Here is a 20402-nt window from a genome sequence, read left to right on the forward strand (position 1 = left end):
GAAAGCTTAATCCTTAGGGTGATTTGAAGAGAAAACCCCAACATCATTAGGATTTATTAGATCAATCAGTAGTTAAGTGCATGTCAACTACAAAGCACAACCAAAACACTTGCACTCCAGAATGCTGAGCAGTGAATGGGTGACTAAATTACAGTAAACAAATGTAAATTAATCTTCTGAGATTTCCTGGCTGGTTGGTGGCTTCTGCATACCCCAAAATTAAACATTTCAATTGTGACCCACAAGGAATTATGAGAGAGCAACTGATGACAGGACAGTAAATTTTTGTTCCACCTATTTCCTAAAGTAATTATGTCATACAGAACTTTGGGGAATGTGGTGAATTGAGTGCAATGACTTGTTTCTGTTATTACTGTTCATTTAGCAAATTTGATGCAAGTATATAACACTTTATAAGAAACAAAATACAGGCTTTGGTCACTTATGTTAAAACCTCACTGCATGTACCACTGAAATCTTTTTGTAGTGTTCTTGTACAACCAACCAAACCAAATAAAAATCAAAATGGTTTAATGTAATTTATTTGAAATGCTTCCAGAAAAGTTCAAGGTCATTATTAAAAAAAAAAAAAAATGTCAATACACATTCATTTATTCCTTCTTCTCTATCTGAACATTTTACATGCTTTTTGCTCTTTTTCAACATTTTTGCTGAACAACTTCCCTATGCCTTTTCTTTGCAGATTTTTCCTTTCATCTTCACTGGTATATTCTTTCAGCTCTAAAAATGAAGCAGTTGAAATAAATTACAATGCCTGAAACAGAAAAGAAAATTGATTTTTTTTTTTTTTAACTATAAATACAGAAATATGTTCTATAGGGTAAAAATGCCATTTTTTTAAAAAATAAAAATACCTTGTTTTATATTGTTTATCATCTTGTCACACTGATTTCTGTAATGCACATCAGCATATATATATGTAAGATACTTAGCAAATTTTATGTAAACTTGTAGAACACAAGAAAAATTATTTTTGGCAATAACTTAGCAGTTTTTCTACTTTTGTTGTTACAAGTACTTTGCACAGGTTATCTTGTGTAATACCAAGAATCATTTAAAATTTGTAATATATCATTTTCATAGCTTACCATACACCACTGGCATTCTTTCTTACAGTAAGAAATAAAATACTACCCAGGGATTCCTGAAAAATAACAGGATGTTCAGCTGTGTGTTTTAGACTGCATTTAAGTGACTCATCTGCTTCTCATCATTATGAGTAGGTTAAATCAGCCACCAGAAAACACAGTAACATTTCCAATTACAGTACGAAAGTAAATGCAACAAAAACTTTTAAAACAAAACTTGAGGAAAGTAAAAAGGATGTAATACATCCTAAAGGACAAACAATTCCCTTTTTGTTTAAACTCTCTCTACATAATCCCACAGGGTATTTGTAGAGCACCATTTATATAAAATCATCACTTAGTTTTAAAAACCAACTACATGTAATTGTAAACAGACATTTACAGAAAATTAAAAGTTTTAACATTAGTGGTGCTTAAAACCAACAGTGGAGGTCAGTGGAGTGCAAAATGCTGAAGAGGGCCTATTCACAAGCAAAAGCTCCTTTCCATTCTTACTGTTTGGGATAATATATATATATATTATAATATATATATATATATGGCACTGAAAGCAAATTACCAGCTTATTTACAAACATCCAGTATTCTCAGCATTTCATTCAATTCAGTGCTGTCTGTAAAGGTTTGGTTGTGGTCTTTCAGTTGATTATTTTTAGCATTACATGCTTTGAAAAATAAATTGTCTTACTATGCTGACCATTTGAAATGTCCATATTTTAATAAGTTTGGCTGCTGGATCTTAGGACAGTGCTTCATTTTGAAAAACAAATCCCTAAAGAGTCCCTGGTTCCAAGACCCGCTGTTTATAGTTCTTGCTGATTTAATACCACAGCAGTTTGGATAGGTTATTACAAGATAGTTTTCTTTCCTGTTCCAAGAAACTACTTTTTCTTTCCATGCCTTTAAGAAAACTTATTATCTTGATACCCATCCTGAAATTCCATATTAAGTCCACGTCTTCAGCTGCCCCTTTAAAGGGCAAATTAAATACTTAAATATAAGGAAAAGGTTATTTATGTAATGAATATATAAATAGTAGTTCAGAAATTCTGTTTACAGCAGGACATTGAGAATAACTGGTCAAGTACCTCTTTCATCCACCTTGGGTGTTCATGGAATATAATCACAGGACATGAGTCGCAAGAGATTCCAGCTTATACAGATGGGCAGTTACAGTACGACACTCACAGGTATTAATACAAGAACTGCATTGACATTGTCACAAAAAATATTCTAAAAGTGCTTCTCCAAATGGTTCCATGTATGGAATGCAAATACTGTACAGGTAAGAGACAGATTTTCCTCCAGGAACTGTAAGTTTTTGTCAAACATTGGTTTCTATTTGCTTTTCGCTCTCACAAGAGTTTGTCTGCTCCATGCGCTCGCAGTCGGCGCTGAGCTCGCTGGTGTCCATGCTACAGTCTGACTCACAGTCCGACTGCTCCATCTGCTCCAGGGCAGCCTCTCCCTGGGGCACTCTGCGTCCCTTGGGTGACACAAGGAAATGTGCTTCCAGCCCACCAGCCTTGCCTGCACACGCAGCCTTTTCCTTGGCCTGGCGGATGCAGTTTAGCCACTGCTGCTTGTTGAAGGAGTCATTGGCTTGGAGAGAGTGAGTCTGGCTTTGGGATCCATTTTGGAAGCTGACTCTAAAGAAGTTTTTGACTGAAAGAAACAATACATATAAAACCCCTGAATGCTTTGGCTGAATGGATTTTATAATCAAAGAGTGTATTTAAGTAACAGAATCTGCACAATCTTTGCCTTAAGGTCAGACCAAAGAGAAGAGTCTGGGCGTCTCCTTGTTTCTGAGAGAAGACCACAGAACACCACAAGCACTTCTAGTAACTTCATATTGCTTGATTAAGTGATTTTGGTTCTGCCATGCATGAGCTAACCACAAAGCTTAAAGGGAATCAGCAAAATTAAGGCTTCTCCCACACTTTAATGCCTCTTGTTCTACTTCTCTGCAAAGCAGATTTCCAGAACTTCCACTAAACACAGCACCCTTGTGCCAGCCAAATTTGCCTCATCTCTTCCATTCACTTCACTAATACAGTGGATACATACAAAAACCCCTTGAAGTTTTGACCAGAAGAGATTTAAAGGACCCTTGTAATACAAACAGCATCTTCATAATGTACTTAACCGGAAAGACATAAACATGAATTGCTGCAGTCTTGACCCTGAGTACTACACTGTCTGCCAGCTTAAAGAATTACAGAATAGCAAGCAATGTCTCCAATACAAGGAAAGGCAAAACAGCTGAACCTCAAGATTTCAAAATACACTTGCTAACTTTGCAGTTTTGCCACTACAATCTGTATGTTCTCCCCTTCTCAATTCAGTACAGGAGTAGGTGTGTGGAAAAAATTCTATTATTAATATAGTGAGCTTTGAGAAAGAATTGAAAAGAAACAACTTAGAACATAATAAACCAGTCTGAAACAAAATTCAATATGCTGGATGGAGCTAATGTTAAGAGAGAACATTCTGATGTTACATTGGCAGGTATCTTAAAGTTATGATGACCCTACATGAGCAAATACAAAAAGCTGTTGTCATACTTCTCTCATTGTTGCTGAATGCTCCACGTATGGATCCACCCAGGCGCACCTCTCCATCCTGCAGGTCCTCCAGCACCAGCTCCCTGATGGGAATTGGCTGCCGGTACAGCTGGTAGCAGAGATGGTCATTGTGGGTCACGGCCCGAGTGATCACCAGCACCTCTTCAAAGAGGAAGACATGCAGTTTCTGTTAAAAGATTAATAGATAATACAACATTATTGCTTTCCTGAAACATCATTAAACCAAATGGAACAAATAAAGTTCACCGAAAGATGAAAATCGCCAGTTTCTTCCTGTTAATTTGGTACTGTACTACCTGCTTGACCTTCATCAGGTGAACCAGGGAATAGGACCCGTTTCATCTTTCCCTCTCAGCTGTGTGGTGAAACAGGACCCTTCCACTGTATTGCATAAACATGCTCCATAGAAGCAATTCCAGAGATGAAAAAATGCACTGCTTACTTTGTTGCTTTGTAAAATAAATTCTCCCTAATTATTGTTAGGGTCCATAAGAGACAGAGATATATATATATACTCTTATAATCTCCCTATACAGATACTTAACAACTAACAAAAAAGATTAATGTAATATATAATAATTAATATTTATCAGCTTCCTATATATTAGAAGGTGATGTTTCTCTCTGTGTGCTCACAGCTCTTTTAGCTGTCATGCAAAATGAAGATATCTTTTAAAGTTATTTATGACAAAATATTTATTCCTTACCACTCCCCTGTTGTTCTTCAGTTCCCCATGACAACACACAGCACGTGAATTATCAATCAATGAATCCCTTTGGCCTTCTTCAAGATAAATAAGTCTCTCTTTGTAATACTGGCATTCCGATTCACCAGTCTTTATGTTGATTTCAGCCACAATGCCCTGAATTATATTTATCTGCAGAAACACAATGAAAACACATGAATTTTAATTACAGTCCAATATTCAGCTGTTCGTATAAATATTTGCTTTTTTATATTTTATGTAGTCTCCCTTAATTCAGTAACAAGCAAAAACTGCTATCATCTAAAAAACCCCAAACCCAACAGTAACTCACAGCTTCTTCCAGATGCTGTTGATCTGGATGATCATTTGGTGTGTGTCTTAAAATTTCTCTGAGCAGCAGTGGGTATTTAACCAAACGGCTTCTGGGAATGTCAAGGAAATTCCAAAGGTCCAGCTTGCGGCTAAAAGGAGACTCCAGGCAGCGCTGCAGGAAATCTTGCACTCTGTGATCTTGTTTCTTGTGATCCAATAAAGCTTTGGCTGCTACTTGATTGCTGCAGTAGCTGTCATAGGAGTTTAGGCATGGAAGCTAAGGAAAGAATAAATCATTCTGTAGCTGAAGTAAAGCACGATTTCCTGCACAGAAAGGTTCAGGTGATTCAGGACATCAGAATTCATGCTGAGACTCTTTTAGCTGGACATTTATCCACAGTTTATTGATTTAACATTTCCAACAAATATAACCTTTACAAGGGTTCTCAGACCACCTTGATCAACATTTAAGTAATTTAGGAGCACTTACTCATCACTTAGATCCTGCAGATCTCCATTAAAAAGATAAATTACTGAAGACTGAGCACCATTTAGACAACACTTGAACACAGAAGCCTGGCTTTAATTACAAATGGAAATAAAAGCCTAGGAATTCCCAAGCCTGGTCTTTTTCAGATCAGCAAATTTCTACAATCCAACTTATATATTGCTCTCAGGAACCTTGACCAAACTAAGATAACAAAACTATATATATAAATCTGAAAAAAAAAAACCAAAACAACTTGTCTGTTGATTAGAGCAATATATACATTCACTAAACCTGCTGTATTAACACCAAATATGCAAAATCTTTTAAAAAAGGAAATTAGACTTGAATATATTTGAACCAAGAGAAGCTCACTGATGTTCAACACACATCAGAAGATGTATTTTAAATTACTTTATACAAAGAAAACTGAGATTATTTTGACATTTACAAATATTTTATCATTAATTATTTGCATTATATACACTATATAATGCTTCCCTTCTTGACCATAGGCCACACTTTCACACAGAGCTGCTAAATATTACCTAATTCCTTAAAATTTCAAGCCTTTTTTTCCCTGCTAAATTTTACTACTTACATTTACTTAAAAGCATACTTCTCACATATCTAAAACCAAAAATAACTCTTTTTGATTGCAATGAACAATTTTAACAACACCACTAACAAAAGCTATTTTCAGTGTTTATGCTGTTGGATGCTAGTGAACATGAACCTATCTACTTTAGCTTTCATGAGGCAGCAGCACCTCTCTTGTATTCTTATCTGACTTGCCAAGGAAAGCAGAACAGAAACAGGGACAGATTCTTAAAGGACCTACCTAAGAAAAAAACCTCTAGTCTGAGTCTTGATTTTTATTTAAAGTATATTAAATAGTGCTCAACACCTGAATAGCAAAAACTTTTTAAAAAATACCCCAATCTAAATCTTTCATGGAAAATCCCTGAAAAGACAAAATACTCTATTGTGTCTCTAAATAGTTGCCTCACCTTTTAAAACTACTTTGAGAATATCTTTTTGACATGTTACAGAAAGGAAATTGTCTGAGAAAAATTACATTACAGCTCCAAACCAAAGTCCCAAAATTGGTTATAAATTCTGCCTTACCCAACCCACGAGGATGTGGCCAACACAATCTGTTGATCCATCAGGTTTCCTGACTTCTTGAAGTCGCCTAAGAAGATCTGAGAGTGAATAGTAAAAAAGAAGAGAAACCTCACTTTAATAAACCTGACTTTAAATCTGTGTGCTATATTCATGCACACAAAGACTATTTGAGTTTTACCTTCATGCAGAGGAATTAGAGAGTCCAGTGTTCCAAAAATTTGGTTCAACTCTTGCTCTGTCATTATGGAAAGCTTAAGCATTGGGTCATGATAAGCCTGAAAAGAAAAACAAACATTTGTGGTTTGTTGGTTGCAAAATTCATTACAGAATTTAGTGTTCCCTGTAAGTCAGTTTCATAGCCATGTATTAAACTATCAATTTCATATTAAAAAAAAGGCAGAACACTTAAGTGTTTCAGAAAGAATGGGAAGATTGAAATATGCTTTGGATTTTTTCCTCTTTTACTGTCTTAGCAATTATAAAAAACAAAGTTTTAAATGTGTTCTTAACCATTTAGTACTCTTTGTTGTGGTTTGGTTTTTGGGTTTGGTTTTTAAACATACCTTTTTTGCCAACTTCAGGTCTTCTATCAGGTCTTCTTCTCCCTGGGAAAGTTCAAATATAGCCTGTAAAAGCAGACACAAATATTAGAAAATATCTTTATTTAATCTGTGCTCCACTTCCTGGGTTGATGTTATATTTTGAACAGCTGTCTTAACACCATGTAACAGCATTTCTCTGCTAAATCTACAGAAATAAAGTAAGGCTTTATTCCATAACTACAGAATCAAGTCCATTGTTTCTAAAAAAGTTATACCATAATGTTCATTAAAAGCTTATCTCAAATAGACAAAGCATATTTTTTGTCAAAGGCTTGTGTTCCCAGATGTGGGAAACTACCTTCATTGTGGTGTTTTGACTTAACTGTACCTTAACCACTTACACAACTGTTTGCATAGGAGTTTGTTATGTTCCATTTTATGTTTTCTGCCACATGCAGTGGCAGAAATTACAGAGGAGTCTACCAAGTAGGAGACAGATCTCACTTAAAGCATTTATTTGGTACTGAGCACTTTTATCTTGGAACCAGTTAATTTTTTTGTTATGAAGGCTGAGTTCTAGTTAACTGTTGGCTGATGTTAGAAATCCTCTTAAAGCACATTTGAGACTTTAAAGCTGGCAGATTAAAAATAACACCATGCTAATTCACTAGTTTATCAAACCCCCATTGTTGTTAACTTATTGCCTGATTTCCTCCTTAAACTGGAGTACAGTAAGAGTTAAGAACTGTTTAGGCTAGAATTCCTTGCTTTCAGTCAAGGCTTTCAACCAGTATAAATCATGGAAGCCCATGCCCAGCTGGAGCAGATTCCTGGGGCTCAGGACCACCCATTTGTCATAATGCAGCTCACAGGCAGCAGGGTCAGTTCTCCCTCAGAGCACACAGCATGGGAACAAACACACAGCAGAACCCTCCTGCTAAACTTGCTGGGATACAGCTCACTTATTTGGGTTGTACCAAGGATCCTGGCTCCTGCCTCCAGACAGCAGTGACTTGCTGTGCAAACAAGTTTCTACAGTTCATTTTTCAGTAAGCTGCCTTTGAAGTTCTCAATTAGAGATTTATTTCCTATGAATTCCTGTAAAATGTTAAAATTTGCACAAGAAATGCTTGACACTACTGTTGTTTGATTTATGATTCAGTCTCTGAAACATTCTCAGGGAGATTGTTACAAGCTTTGTTGATACTGCGAGAAATGTCTTTAGAAAATAAAAATACCTTGATTCTGAAAAAGCTCCGTGTTGACTATAATATGAACTATTTAGACTTTGTCTTGTCTGACACATTAAAACCACCAGCATGCTTCTTTTTTGCTTTGGAAGACACATCTTTTGATTGGTGTGTCATCTTTCTAGCACTGGAAACTTTCTCAAAGACAGTCTTTTGCAAAAGGGAAATGATAGTGCATTTTTGTGTGTCTGTATCACCTGATTTTTCCTGGCACAGCATGCTCACCTCACATTACTAGAACAAAATGAAACACCAGAATATCAACCATGACTACAGAAAGTGTCAGACAGAACACACACACACATGCAGCCAATCACAGGACAATATATCTCAGTAACTTTGGGTTTGTTAAGGAAATATGATGAGCTGCTTTTTACAAAGGTTACATTAATCTAGTATAGCTTGAGTCATAAAGACTAGAGATGGAATTCTGCTTCTAGTGGAGGTGGTGACATGTTTTAATTGCAGGACATCTTCAAGTGCTATCCCAATGCCTATGAGCATTCCCAACTCTACGCTTTAAAGGCGACTTTTGAACATTAAATTTGAAAAAAATATCTATATCTATACCTCTTGCCGCTTGATTTCCTTGGATGTGAGCATGTGATTGACACAGACATCAAAGGTCTCACTCCACAGTTTGCTGTCTCTCCTCTTTGTGTTAGCAGGGGGCACATTTCGAGACCACGGCCGTGGGCTGAACAGGTCGGGGCGACTCTCGCTGCGGAAACTTATGGACCGCTGGGAAGAGACAATTTGGTTTATGTTACAACAATTTCATGTTAAACCCTCACTTTTCCCATTTTCTAAGGAATTCATACACATAGTTCAATACAACAAATGTTCTCTGATAAGTTTTTACTTTGAACTTCATAGCAACATTTAGTACCAGGAATGTAAGAGAAATTATTTCAATATATCCTCATGGAAAGACAAGGCCTCCATTCCTGCAGTGAACTTTCTCTGTGTCCTGTCTTCAACATGAACAAAACTTCTGCAATGCATTCCCATACAACAAGCACAAAGAGTGTACACAGGGATAATGCAGAACGGTGCAGCACTCTAAACTAAGAGAACTGATAAATACAGTTTCAATTCTGTGAACAGGCAGTAATTACTCATACATTTCACATCTGCTTCATCAAAGATTTAGAATTAATGCAAATATTAGACACTCCACCAGTGTATACCAGCATCTCTGTATCACCTATGTGGTCTGGTCCTTAACTTCAATAAAGCCACCTTCAATTTTAGGAGAGACTTAAGAGTTCAAATTGCCTGTAAAGGATTTCAGGCTAAGGATGGATACTTTATGCTCTTATTATTCTATTTTGAAAAAGTTTCTTTTTTGCTTCATTAAAATGAGAGACTTCTTTTAGAGGTCATACCTCTGAAATGCTTAAACTGTTTCACATAGTTGAAATACTCTACATTTTTATTGTTATTTTAAACTTGCCTTACATAACAAAATCAGCTTTCAATTGCCTTGGGTAAGAATATTTAAAACAAAATAAATTCTCTCAATTTCCATATTGAAAGCAGCATATACAAAGGGCAATCTTCTCTGAAGATAAGAGCCCATGAAATACAGAGCATATAAATACTATGTTTTTACCATATCAGAAGACAGGATATAAATAAAAAAACTGTCTTTTAATAGAAGCCATTCTGAGTTGGACTTGGAAAGACCTTAACAATAAACACACACACACCCCTTCCAAAACTTTGTAAGTCAGGTGCTGGTCTTCCTTCAAGAGTTAAGAAGATACAAAAACACATGTGAAATTACATGCTTAATTTACACTTGTTATAATAAGGAATCACAGAGCAAACTCAAATTAGACAATATTTTGGGAAAAGTGACCTTTCACATGCACTGCGAGAATGTTCCCCTCTGATGCAGGAGAACACTCCATACAATTCTCCACAACCCTAAACTGTCCTCATTGGGCAAAAGAGACACAAAGAGGCTGAAAGACTCAAAATGAAACCAAACTCTTCAAAATCCTGCTTGCTTGTTTGCTTAGCATCCTTACTACCTAGACACAATAAGTATATATTTTATTGATTTCTGTCCTACATCAGCCTTTTCATTAACCATACAAAGTTAATGAAACTAACTAGCTTAATGAGGGACACAGGACTGAGGTTATTTATTAGTGGAATAGAGCCCTAAACTGAAGTTCTACCAAAAAATTCTAAAAACAAGTTTGAAGATACTCTTATGCTATCTTTGCTTTGTACTTGTCAAGAAGGAGAAATTAAATAAATAAATAAAAATCAGTCATGTGATAGAATACCATGAAGGAGCTGCAGGAATGTCAAAAGAGCACTTACATATCTTCAAAATATTTTCCTAGTTTCTGGCTTCCTTAAAAAACATGTCTCACACACTCTTTAAGAATTATGGCCCTGTGGGATGATTAAAATTTTTCTATAATTCCAAAAAGTAATGGAGTTGGGGAAAAATCCATCCACAACCCGTCATTTTGTTTACCATATTTCTCTGGTGGCAACAGATTTCCCTGGCTGTTATAAGACTTGAAGACTTGTTATGATTCTTGAAGGATCTATGTGTTAACAATGTTAATTAATGCAATTAACAACCCTTAATTAGAGCTGCAGTAAAGCAAACAACTTCATGTACTAGGCAAAGGCCAGTACTGATCAAAGCCCTGGCCTTTATAACTGATATTAAAAACAATTTTCTTCTTGAGGATTTTTAGAAATTTTTGGTGTCCTAAGATAGATAGAAAGTAATTTGGACTCCCTACTTAAATTCAAGACACACTGATGAAAACTGAAGTTGCAGAGGAAGCCATCCAGATTTCAATTTCTTTCTTCAGCATCAGCTGGAGGTCTTTTTCTGATCCTATTTTCTGCTTTAAGCCAAACAGCACAGCTGTGAATAAGACCAGGCATCATAATAAATAACACCAGATCATAATCATTAGTCTAGCTTGATGGAGACTGAAAATACAGCTATGAAATATACTGGCTTCCCAGGTGGATTAACAGGTAAGAATACCTGCTTAGCACTGGTATCCTGCAGCTACACAGACAGAGTGTAGCTGGCAGAGATGCAGCTAACAGCATTTTATTGGGCAGCTGGTACACACTGCCCTACACGACAGGAACAGAATGACTACAAACAGTCAATAACAAAAACAAACAAAGGCCCAAAAAGAAACCCTGAAAGACTTCAAATATATTTTTACTTGGAATCCTTAAGAGAAATAAGTATTAATATTAATAAATATTGGAAATAAGTGGAACATTGGAATGAAGTATGCACAAGAAAAATCAAGTACTTCTATAATCAATAAAATATGCAAAACATGAAAAGTTGCTAAGAACATTTATTAAAAAAAGCTACAGAAAGCCCAGATGAAAATGTTTCTCCTTATGCTGCATGCTGAAAGTCCAATAATGTAAAGTGGAAGTCACATGTACAGAGGTAAGGAAAATCCTGTGCAATAAACTGGGGTTTTTTTCCCCTCTTACATGTATCTTCCATTTAGAAGACTATCTAAGATGGTTTGCTTAAAAAGCTATAAAGGAATCTCAGAATTTTCTAATTTCTTTTACTGATGCTGTTGGAGTGGTCTTTTTTAGATGGAATGTTCTGTTGATTTTGTTTTATTTTCTTCCAGGGGAAGAAGTTTGTTCTGAATGTTGTGATGACAGTAGTTTTCTTCATTTTACAGAACCAGAACACCTAGCAGCAATATAAGAAGAAACATGGGTTTTGACTGAAATAACAATGAAGATACATAAAAGTTCTCCAGTAAGAAAAATCAACATTTTTTTTCTTTTTTACAGGAGATCACAGAACAAAAAGAAACCTGTACTGTTCTCAAGACACAGTGACAACCATACATAATACAGCTATACATAAAACATAATCAAGTGAAATAGCTATAAGTACTTCCCAGAACATTTCTAAGTAATTCCAAGAGGGACACCTGAGCACAAGGTCAATCTTTTTTGTCCCTGCTCTATAGCTATTGAGAAAATCAGATAAGAAATCAGTTTACAGCTGGGACATCACCAGCAGGATCTGGAGAACACAGAAGCTGATTTCTCATCACAGCTTCTTCAAGCACGTACTTAGAGGGGATGGTATAAATAACATACCTGTTTAATCTGCTAATTAAAATATATTCTTATGATCAGTGTAAAGAGAGCAAAACAGAAATGTTTGCAACAGTAGGACTTGCAACAAAGCCATTACTTTGCCTCCTATTTTTGATAAAATTTACCCTGAAACTAATACAGCTCTCATTTTGAGAAGCTGCTACTGCATCCTTGAAAGGATAGTTGTTTTGGTTAGTCTGAAACAACTTTATTAAACACAATATTGTTCTGGATACTGTCTTGTGCAGTCCCAGAGGCTTTCACTGCAGAACAATAGCACAGGTACCTAAACGAGACCAACAGCTGCCTAAGGCTGTGGAAGAAGAAGCACCCTGCTCAGCAGCAGTTTAGCCAAAATTACATCCTTTTCCACACTCCTCACAACTGGAACTGATGTGGCCCTTCCAGAGCTGGGCCCGTTTGCCCTGGAGCAGACTCAGCCGGAGATTCACAGAGCCCAGGGGATACAGGGAGCTCTGCTGGAGTCACGCAGACCACACCTGCACCGAGCCAGGCTGGGGGCTGCAGACATCTGGCTGATCTCCAACCCCGTGCAGAAATCTGCACTTTCAACATCACAGGAACCAGAGGGAAAACAAATGTCAGAAAACCCTGTAATATCCATTTTCTAGATAATTATCACTACAGAAAAATAGAGTTCTTTCCCATGACATTTTATTTCTCAAAGACTCTGAAGTATCATGTCTTTCTTCCTTAACAGATAACTTCAATAAAGCTCTAATTTAGGTAATTTTATGGAATTTTATCAAATCCTTAATCAATTTCCTTGATTAAGGAACATTTCTAACACATTTAAGTTATTTTTACAGTTCTTCTCAAAGAAATTAGGCTTGTTAAATAATTTTCTTTAGATCTTTTACACGCCTTCTTAAATAAACTCTTTTAAAGAGGAAACAGTGGTTTTTTGGGCCAGACCCAGAGCAGTGCTGTGGGTTTTACTGCAATTAGGAGGTGAGCACCCCAATAGTTTGCCATCTCTAGGCCTGAAGGCACAAATGCTTTATAAACTGAAGTTTCATTAGTCTCCAAGCATGTTCAGTATTGCACACCTAATCTGTAAAATAGAAAGTGCATTTAAAATTTGTTTGCCCTTTATTAATTTTCATCATCACCTTTGGAAAATTACTTGGAAATTTCCAATTGTTCACTAACTCTTTTGTTTAGGTAAGGTCAAAGTTCACTCTACAGGAGGAAATGTAGCAGTCCTATCTGACCAACTACACCAAAAATAACATTTTCAAAGACACCAACCAACTTTAAGAGAAAGCATTATGGAATGTTGTCTTCATTAAATTTTAAAAGAAACCGTAATCCTTTAGTAAACAATTTTTATATGCTACAGGTGCAATAGTATTCTTACTGGTAAGTGAAAACCATTAATTATCTGGACAGAGAAGTGGTTTATTTGAGGTGAGAGTTGAGAGTTTAAACTGAGTGACCTTGTGGTGACGAGGTGCCCAAGCCTGTCTGGCACATTCCAGTGGCAGGTGTCCACTGCACCCCTGCTCCCAGGAAGGCTGGAAGGAGCTGCAGCTGTGTGGGAGCAGCAGGAGCTGCTGGCATTACCTGCAGGGTCTGGCTGAAGCGCTTCAGCGGAGTGGCTCGCACAGGAGGGATGAGGCTGGCCAGGGATGTGACTCTGGAAAGAGGCTTGACCCGTTTGTTACTGGGCTCCTGCAGCACAGGGAAGAGGAGGGCAAGGAAGAAAAGCGGAATGTGAGCATAATCAGATAAAGATTGCTAACCATTCTGCTGATTTTCCTAAGAAAGCCTTTGTAGCAAGAGTGTTTGCAAACCTGGTCTATAATTAGGGCATTAAACAAACAAAAGCAGTTTCAAACGCTGGCAGTGACAGAGTGCTCTTGGCTGGTACATACAGGTCCTGGAAATAGATGAAAAATGTAATGATGGAAAAGCTGGCATAGCCAGGAACAGGGAAAGGAAGGTAAAGAAAGAGAAAATAACTTGATTAACTCATTCTTAGCAGACAGATTTTCAGCAGTGCTCTGCAGCTAATGCATGTTATGATAATCTCACTGAAAGGAATACTTTCAAATATAAACATTTCTCTGTGTGCCTTTGCTTCTGGCACTGTCAGCATGTGAATCTATTCAGTTAAATGTATTTTCTTCCAGAATATATAATTTAGACAAAAATTTCTAACTCTTATGGCCATTGAATGCATGTTCTTATGAAAGTACTCACATATACAGGCAAACACATTAATAACATGCTTTTTTTGCATAAAATATAAAGGAAAATTAAACAAAATCTACCATAAAGCACTCAATTCAATGCTGTTCTTTTCATATCTATGTTAATAGCACAACAGCACTCAAAGTAATGTATAACCAAAATAATATGCTACTTGTCCTGCAGATATATATAGAGAGATATAGATAGACAGATAGATATTTTAAGAGAAATCGTAACACAGAAAAAAGTGATTATAAATACATAAAGATAGAACAGTTACCCTTGGCTTCCTAACCTCCATCTGACATTTAATGGATCTTGAACAGCACATGCAAAAGGCAACAGAAAAAGAGCCAAACCTTCCAAGTGAAGTTAAAAACCCCATCCAACACCATATTTCAAGGACATCCTAAAGCAGTTCATCTCTCTTTTTCAGCCATGCTTATAAAGTTTGTGTAGGTTTGCTATGCCTCCAATTGTCTGGATGTAGCTTTAAGAAAAATGAAGCATGCCGATTATCCTTTTCTTCAGAAACACAAATCCTTCTGGAAATAATGCAATTTGTCATTCTTCTTGATGCCCAATAATAATAAATCTCAGCAGCAATGATCACCACCTGTATTACTGGCATGAAAAATTCTCTTCCATTAGTGAAGCAACAGAGGAAAGGTGAGAAGCAGCTACATATTTAATTTACTTCTCAGCAGGCAGACCTGGAAATCCATAAAAGCCAGCTGAGATGAGCGACAGTGTTTAACCCTCTAGCAAAAATAATGTATTCCATCATACATGACACCTGGCATTAAGGAACTGTAACAGTCTAAAGCAAGTTAAATCCTTATCTTCATCACTGCACTGTTATTCATAACCCTTCCTTTTCAGCAACCATGTCTTTGAGGCAGGTTTCAGAAGGAGCATTTTTTACGTCACTGCAGCACCACTCCGGTACTTATCTCAAGCAGCAGCGTCCCACCCCCTCCCCCACTCCCCAAAAAAAGGAAAAATCCTTGAAATTCCAGTGCAATTCTTCTCTAATTGGTGGCACAAGCATGAGCCGTTTCTGGTGTCTGATTATTCTGAGTGCTGGTGCCCAGAGCACGGCCCATGGCAGGGCCAGCTGGTCAGGAATGGTGCTGCACTGCAGTGCAAGGACACGCAGCCCCAGCCGGGCAGCAGTGCCATGCCAGCAGCACAGCTTGTGCCAGCAGCTCTGCCTCAGCAGCACAGGGCACTCAGGCACCAGCACCCCAGCCCAAAAGCAAAACCTGGAAATGAACATTGTAGACTTTCCAGGAGATAGGAAGAAGAGGATTAGGATGAATAGAAATTATTACTCCTTTATGCTGTATCCCTTCTGGTATCCATTGCCCTCATCCATTTCAAGGAGAAAAGAGCTAAGGCAGTGTAATTTTTACTAATGTTCATGATGCAAAACCTCACTGAAAACAGCAACTGGTTTTAAAGATGAAGCCCAAGCAGAGTTTCAGCCACCATCAAACATCATTAAGATCTGGAACCTCTTGCTGTGAGCCACTAGAGGCTGGCTGTTCTCCCAGCAGACAAAGCCAGGTCAGATAACTGCAGTCCTGCCCGTCTGTATCAGCACCCCACCTTGAGCTCTTCCTGCAATCTATCATGTTCCAAGATTTCACATGGAAAATTCTGACCAGAATTCAGAACAGTTAAATATGAAGTCTGAATTTAGAATTTGATTTTATGGAAATGAATCAGCATTATTACAGGATTCTCTCAAATAACATTGCTTCCGATAACTTCAGAAGCCTGAGACTTTACACCTTTACCAATGAGCTCCGAATAAAAATCTTGTTAATCATAAGTTCTTAAGTATGAGAAAAGCATTTCTGAATACTCCCAACATGATTCTCCCCTTTATTAGAAACTGAGTGGTAGGTTAAGATACTGAGCTAGAAATGAAAACTCATCAAATCTTAAGTGTTCCAGGTGTCATTTTATTCAGAGAAGTCTCACAACAAAAGCCATCAGCAGAGTCACCCTTTCTACTGTAGAAAAATGGAGTTTCTACAAACAAGGCTTTGACTATGCAATGAAAATATAAAATTACCAGAGCAATTCCAAAACTGTCATACAGTAATATTGAAATTGCTGCACATTTGATCACAGGATTTCTGCTGTACTGTCTGCATCCATTCTGCCTCTGCCTCTCCTTTCATCAGCACCCTCATTCTCAAGCTGTGTCAACACTCCAAACCAGCATTGCAGGGAAGCTGAACAAACTACGGAGACCAACAATCTGGTCAGGGAAAAATTCTACAGTCGAGGGCAAGTTCTGAACAGGTGGGTGTTTTTCTCACCAAGGACTCTGTTCGTCACAGCCAACAAAACAAATGGAAAGAGGAGACTGTGTGAACTGTTCTGCTTTAACCAGAGATACTGACCAGAATCTGCACTTGCACATTAGTGAATATGTTCATTATTTCACTAATTTGTCTCTGAAAACTCTCCAATGTTCCAGTTAACCAGGAGTCCCACAGCCATAAAATCCTTTGGTGTATGACTCTTGAACTGTGTGTGCCCAGCATGAGGGGGCTCCATGCACAGCATGCACTGGCAGAACGCATGTCAGACTCCAGGCCTGGACTCTGAGTGTGCGCAGAAGAGTCAGAGCTGCCAAAGTCACCACTCCTCCTCTCCTCCTGCCTCCCCCCTCACTGCTCAGGGAACTCAGAGAGGATTTAGAGGCTGCATTCATTTGCAACAACCATCACCTGTCCAGACTGGGAACCAGGCCAAGTTATGACAAAAAATTCAGCAGTTACAATGTGCTGCCTGACCTTTTAAAGCCATTATGATTGGTATTTAAAAAAAAAAAAAATTCAGAGTTTTGAAATTATTGCATGTTAGACTGTATTTTCAGAGTTATGAAGGCTTGCCAAAGCAATATGGGAAGTAAGTTTAAAAAAAAGACCCAGAGTACAGTTTGGCAGAGTTTCTAAAATGTGGAGCTGGTATATGTGAACAAGTAACATTAATCTGACAGGGCTTTAAATTTGATATAAGGCTAAATAAAGCTGAGGGAAACATGAGTGCAGGAACTTCAAAGGCTAAACAGTCAAGTGAAGTCAAATTAATACCTGACTAGGCTAGAACAATGAGCAGATGGCTTTTGGAGGGAGCTGTATATTTGAACTCAAGATGACTTTGGTAACATTTGAATTCAGAGAGAAAAAAATTTAACCTGCAAACAAATAACACCATGAATACATGCAGATTCAGAAAGAACTTGAAACTGTGAATAAACTGATAAAAGAAGCAAATCTGTGTCCAAAATAGAGATAGTTCTGAAAACCAGACAATGTATATTTCAAACACCTACTATGTCTTTCTTAGTACATTTCTCTAATATACTTTTCTAGAGAATTAGTAGGACAAAAGTCTAATCACCATAGCATAGTCAGTAATTATCACCAATTTAAGGTGGGAAACTATCAGACAGGAAGTTTCAAAGATGCCATGCCTCTAAATTAGCATGAAGGACACAGTGCTTCCAATTACTTTTTCATTCTTATTTACTCTTTATGTATAGGTACAATTGTACCTCCAGTATCTTCTGTATATTAACCTCTAATCCAATGGTTTAGACTACCGAGTAAGCAAGGAAAGCTCTTATCTTTTAATGTGTAACTCAAGAAATGACCCTTCTGCTGTGGGACAGCAGAAAAACGCAGCATGCAGCTCCAACTACAGCATCAGTGGGAAGCCACACTGACAAGACTAACAGCTGCCAGCTCCCTTTTCAGTAAAATTTAAGTCTTTTTGCCTGGCAGGACTGAGTGACATCTTGCTTTCTAAACTGTGATACGGTCATTTCAAAATGACAACAGCCTGACAAAAAGGTAACTTTTGTATCATTATTTTGGGTCGGATGCGCAGACCCAAATGCAGATCACCATTTAAAAGCCTGAATCTAGGCACACAGCACCTGCTCCCAGGGCAAGCTGAGCATTCAAACAGCCATGGAAGTGTGTTAAAGCAGAAGATCCTGTGAAGAATTAGGCACTTACATTAGCTGCAATGCACTGACAGCTAAGTTCATGCTATTTCTGGTTCTTCATTAGTGAAACTGGCATCTAATAATTGGTTATATTGTACCCAAGAACACACTACACAGATATGAAAGCTTCTAGAAGGCTATTTAGGGGAAGAAGGTAATACTTCAGTGCTCTTCATCAGCAAAATAAAAAAAAAAAACATTCTTTTACTAGTATATGTAAAGAATGGAATATTCACAAAGTTCAAAGTAGAGTGAGTTAAACCCATTTAACTGTATCAATCAGGTTTTGATACATTATCTTTCAAGACCACCCACAGCTTAATTATCACACTTTGGTGGATAAATTACTGTAGCAAAAGACTGCTTTTCATTTCCTAACAAACAGAAAGAAAGGAAACAAAAAGAATGAGGCCAGATTTCCTCCATATTGCCCTAAGAACTTCAGAACCAATGACCTGAATCTCTTATTCAGATAAGACATACTGAATAGTAGTCTAGGTGCCATATAAAAGATCTTCACTTGTTCCAGTACCTCACTTCAAAATTCTTCCACTCCGTGCTCCTCAAGGGCTTAGCGACTGATTTCCTGCCAGTGGAGAGCAAATTATGTTCACTGCTGCTATTATGACTGTTTTTCCACCTGACTCTCCCATCTCTTATCAGCAACTTCAACAACAGTCTCCATGTCAGAGGACTGGTGCTGAATCCAACAAACAAGGGAAAATGTTTCCCCGAGGGGCCATTATTCTCATGTCTGCTGCACTACTGTGACCAGGATATTGTGTTGATTTTTCTGATTGTATTTAAAACCAAACTCAACAAAAGGAACTTACAGAGGTTTTTAACCAGCCCAGAAAATAAGTGCTATGTGAAAATAGAAGGTACAGAAACTTAGCATTTTAGAATAGCAGAATTTATCCTGTTCACCTTTAACCTTAAAAGGCCAACTGACGTTCTCTCAACCCACACATAAAGTGGCTGAAACTGTCAGTGCCTGTTAGAATCTCAACTTACTGGAGTTCAGCAAGTTCTAAGACATCTACACCAGTAATTTTGGATTTAAGATAGCTACCTTGCTTAACATTTTATAAAAACATGCTGGTTACCTTTTTCCCTTTTTTGATGTGGATCAGGACAAACAGACATCCAGAGCATTCATTCTGTGCTATGGGAGCATTCATTAGGGAAAAATGTTTTAACTTAAATTAGTCTCAAGAGTGTTAACAGTGTAATAAATAGAAGACACTGTAAATTGAAACAGTACAGTAACCTTTGTTTCAAACCTAATTCACAAGCATGGCCAGTAAACTCAAACAGAACCACTCTTTCAGATTTCATGTAACTGGCTATATTTCCATACGCCTTAAAGGTTTCCATACTTTAAAGGTTATTAGTTTTGAGTCAACTTTATAAGGGTAAGTCAACATTTGTCATGGCAGGAAGCCCAACAATATTATTTTTGTTAGTCTGCTACTAGTTAAATTGGCCTCAGATTAAATGGCTCTAATAAATGCCCCCAAAACCTGGAGTTTAATAAAAAAAAAAAAAAAAAACAACAAAACACATTCAAGCTCTGTTCCACAGGATGTTATCAGTATTTAACCTTCAGCAGGATAAAAAACCAAAACAGGTTAAAATAGAAGAAACAACCTGTGTTATAACAGTCCTTAACACAGAAAACACTTAAACCTAAAAATAAATTCAATCAAGCATCTCAAGCTTTATGTACCTTCAGAGCGAAGCAAGTCTAAAACCAGAACAACATTCTCAATTGATTTTGGCACTAAAAAGACTGGATTTTTATACTGAAACAGCAGAGAATTTGCCTTTGCTTCGTAGTATCTTAGAAAGATCCTGATTGGAAAATTATAGAACATTGCTTCTTCTAGAACT

At 37.3% G+C, this 20402-nt stretch overlaps 1 protein-coding gene across 5 annotated transcripts in view; it reads right to left on the reverse strand.

The window, feature by feature from the left end:
• Positions 1-526: 526 nt before the first annotated feature.
• ARHGEF3 (Rho guanine nucleotide exchange factor 3) overlaps positions 527-20402 on the reverse strand; it is a 100851-nt gene continuing 80975 nt past the window's right edge. For all 5 annotated transcript variants that reach the window (XM_058845235.1, XM_058845233.1, XM_058845234.1 and 2 more), the window contains 9 exons: positions 13847-13954; positions 8693-8863; positions 6894-6956; positions 6509-6605; positions 6331-6407; positions 4735-4992; positions 4404-4574; positions 3676-3862; positions 527-2773 (listed from right to left, as the gene is read on the reverse strand). In XM_058845235.1, coding sequence (XP_058701218.1) covers positions 2433-2773; positions 3676-3862; positions 4404-4574; positions 4735-4992; positions 6331-6407; positions 6509-6605; positions 6894-6956; positions 8693-8863; positions 13847-13954 — 1473 coding nt within the window. In that variant the 3' untranslated portion in view covers positions 527-2432. The remainder of the gene's footprint in view (positions 2774-3675; positions 3863-4403; positions 4575-4734; positions 4993-6330; positions 6408-6508; positions 6606-6893; positions 6957-8692; positions 8864-13846; positions 13955-20402) is intronic.

The sequence above is a fragment of the Poecile atricapillus genome, chromosome 9 (genome assembly GCF_030490865.1).
Source record: "Poecile atricapillus isolate bPoeAtr1 chromosome 9, bPoeAtr1.hap1, whole genome shotgun sequence".
Lineage (NCBI taxonomy): Eukaryota > Metazoa > Chordata > Aves > Passeriformes > Paridae > Poecile > Poecile atricapillus.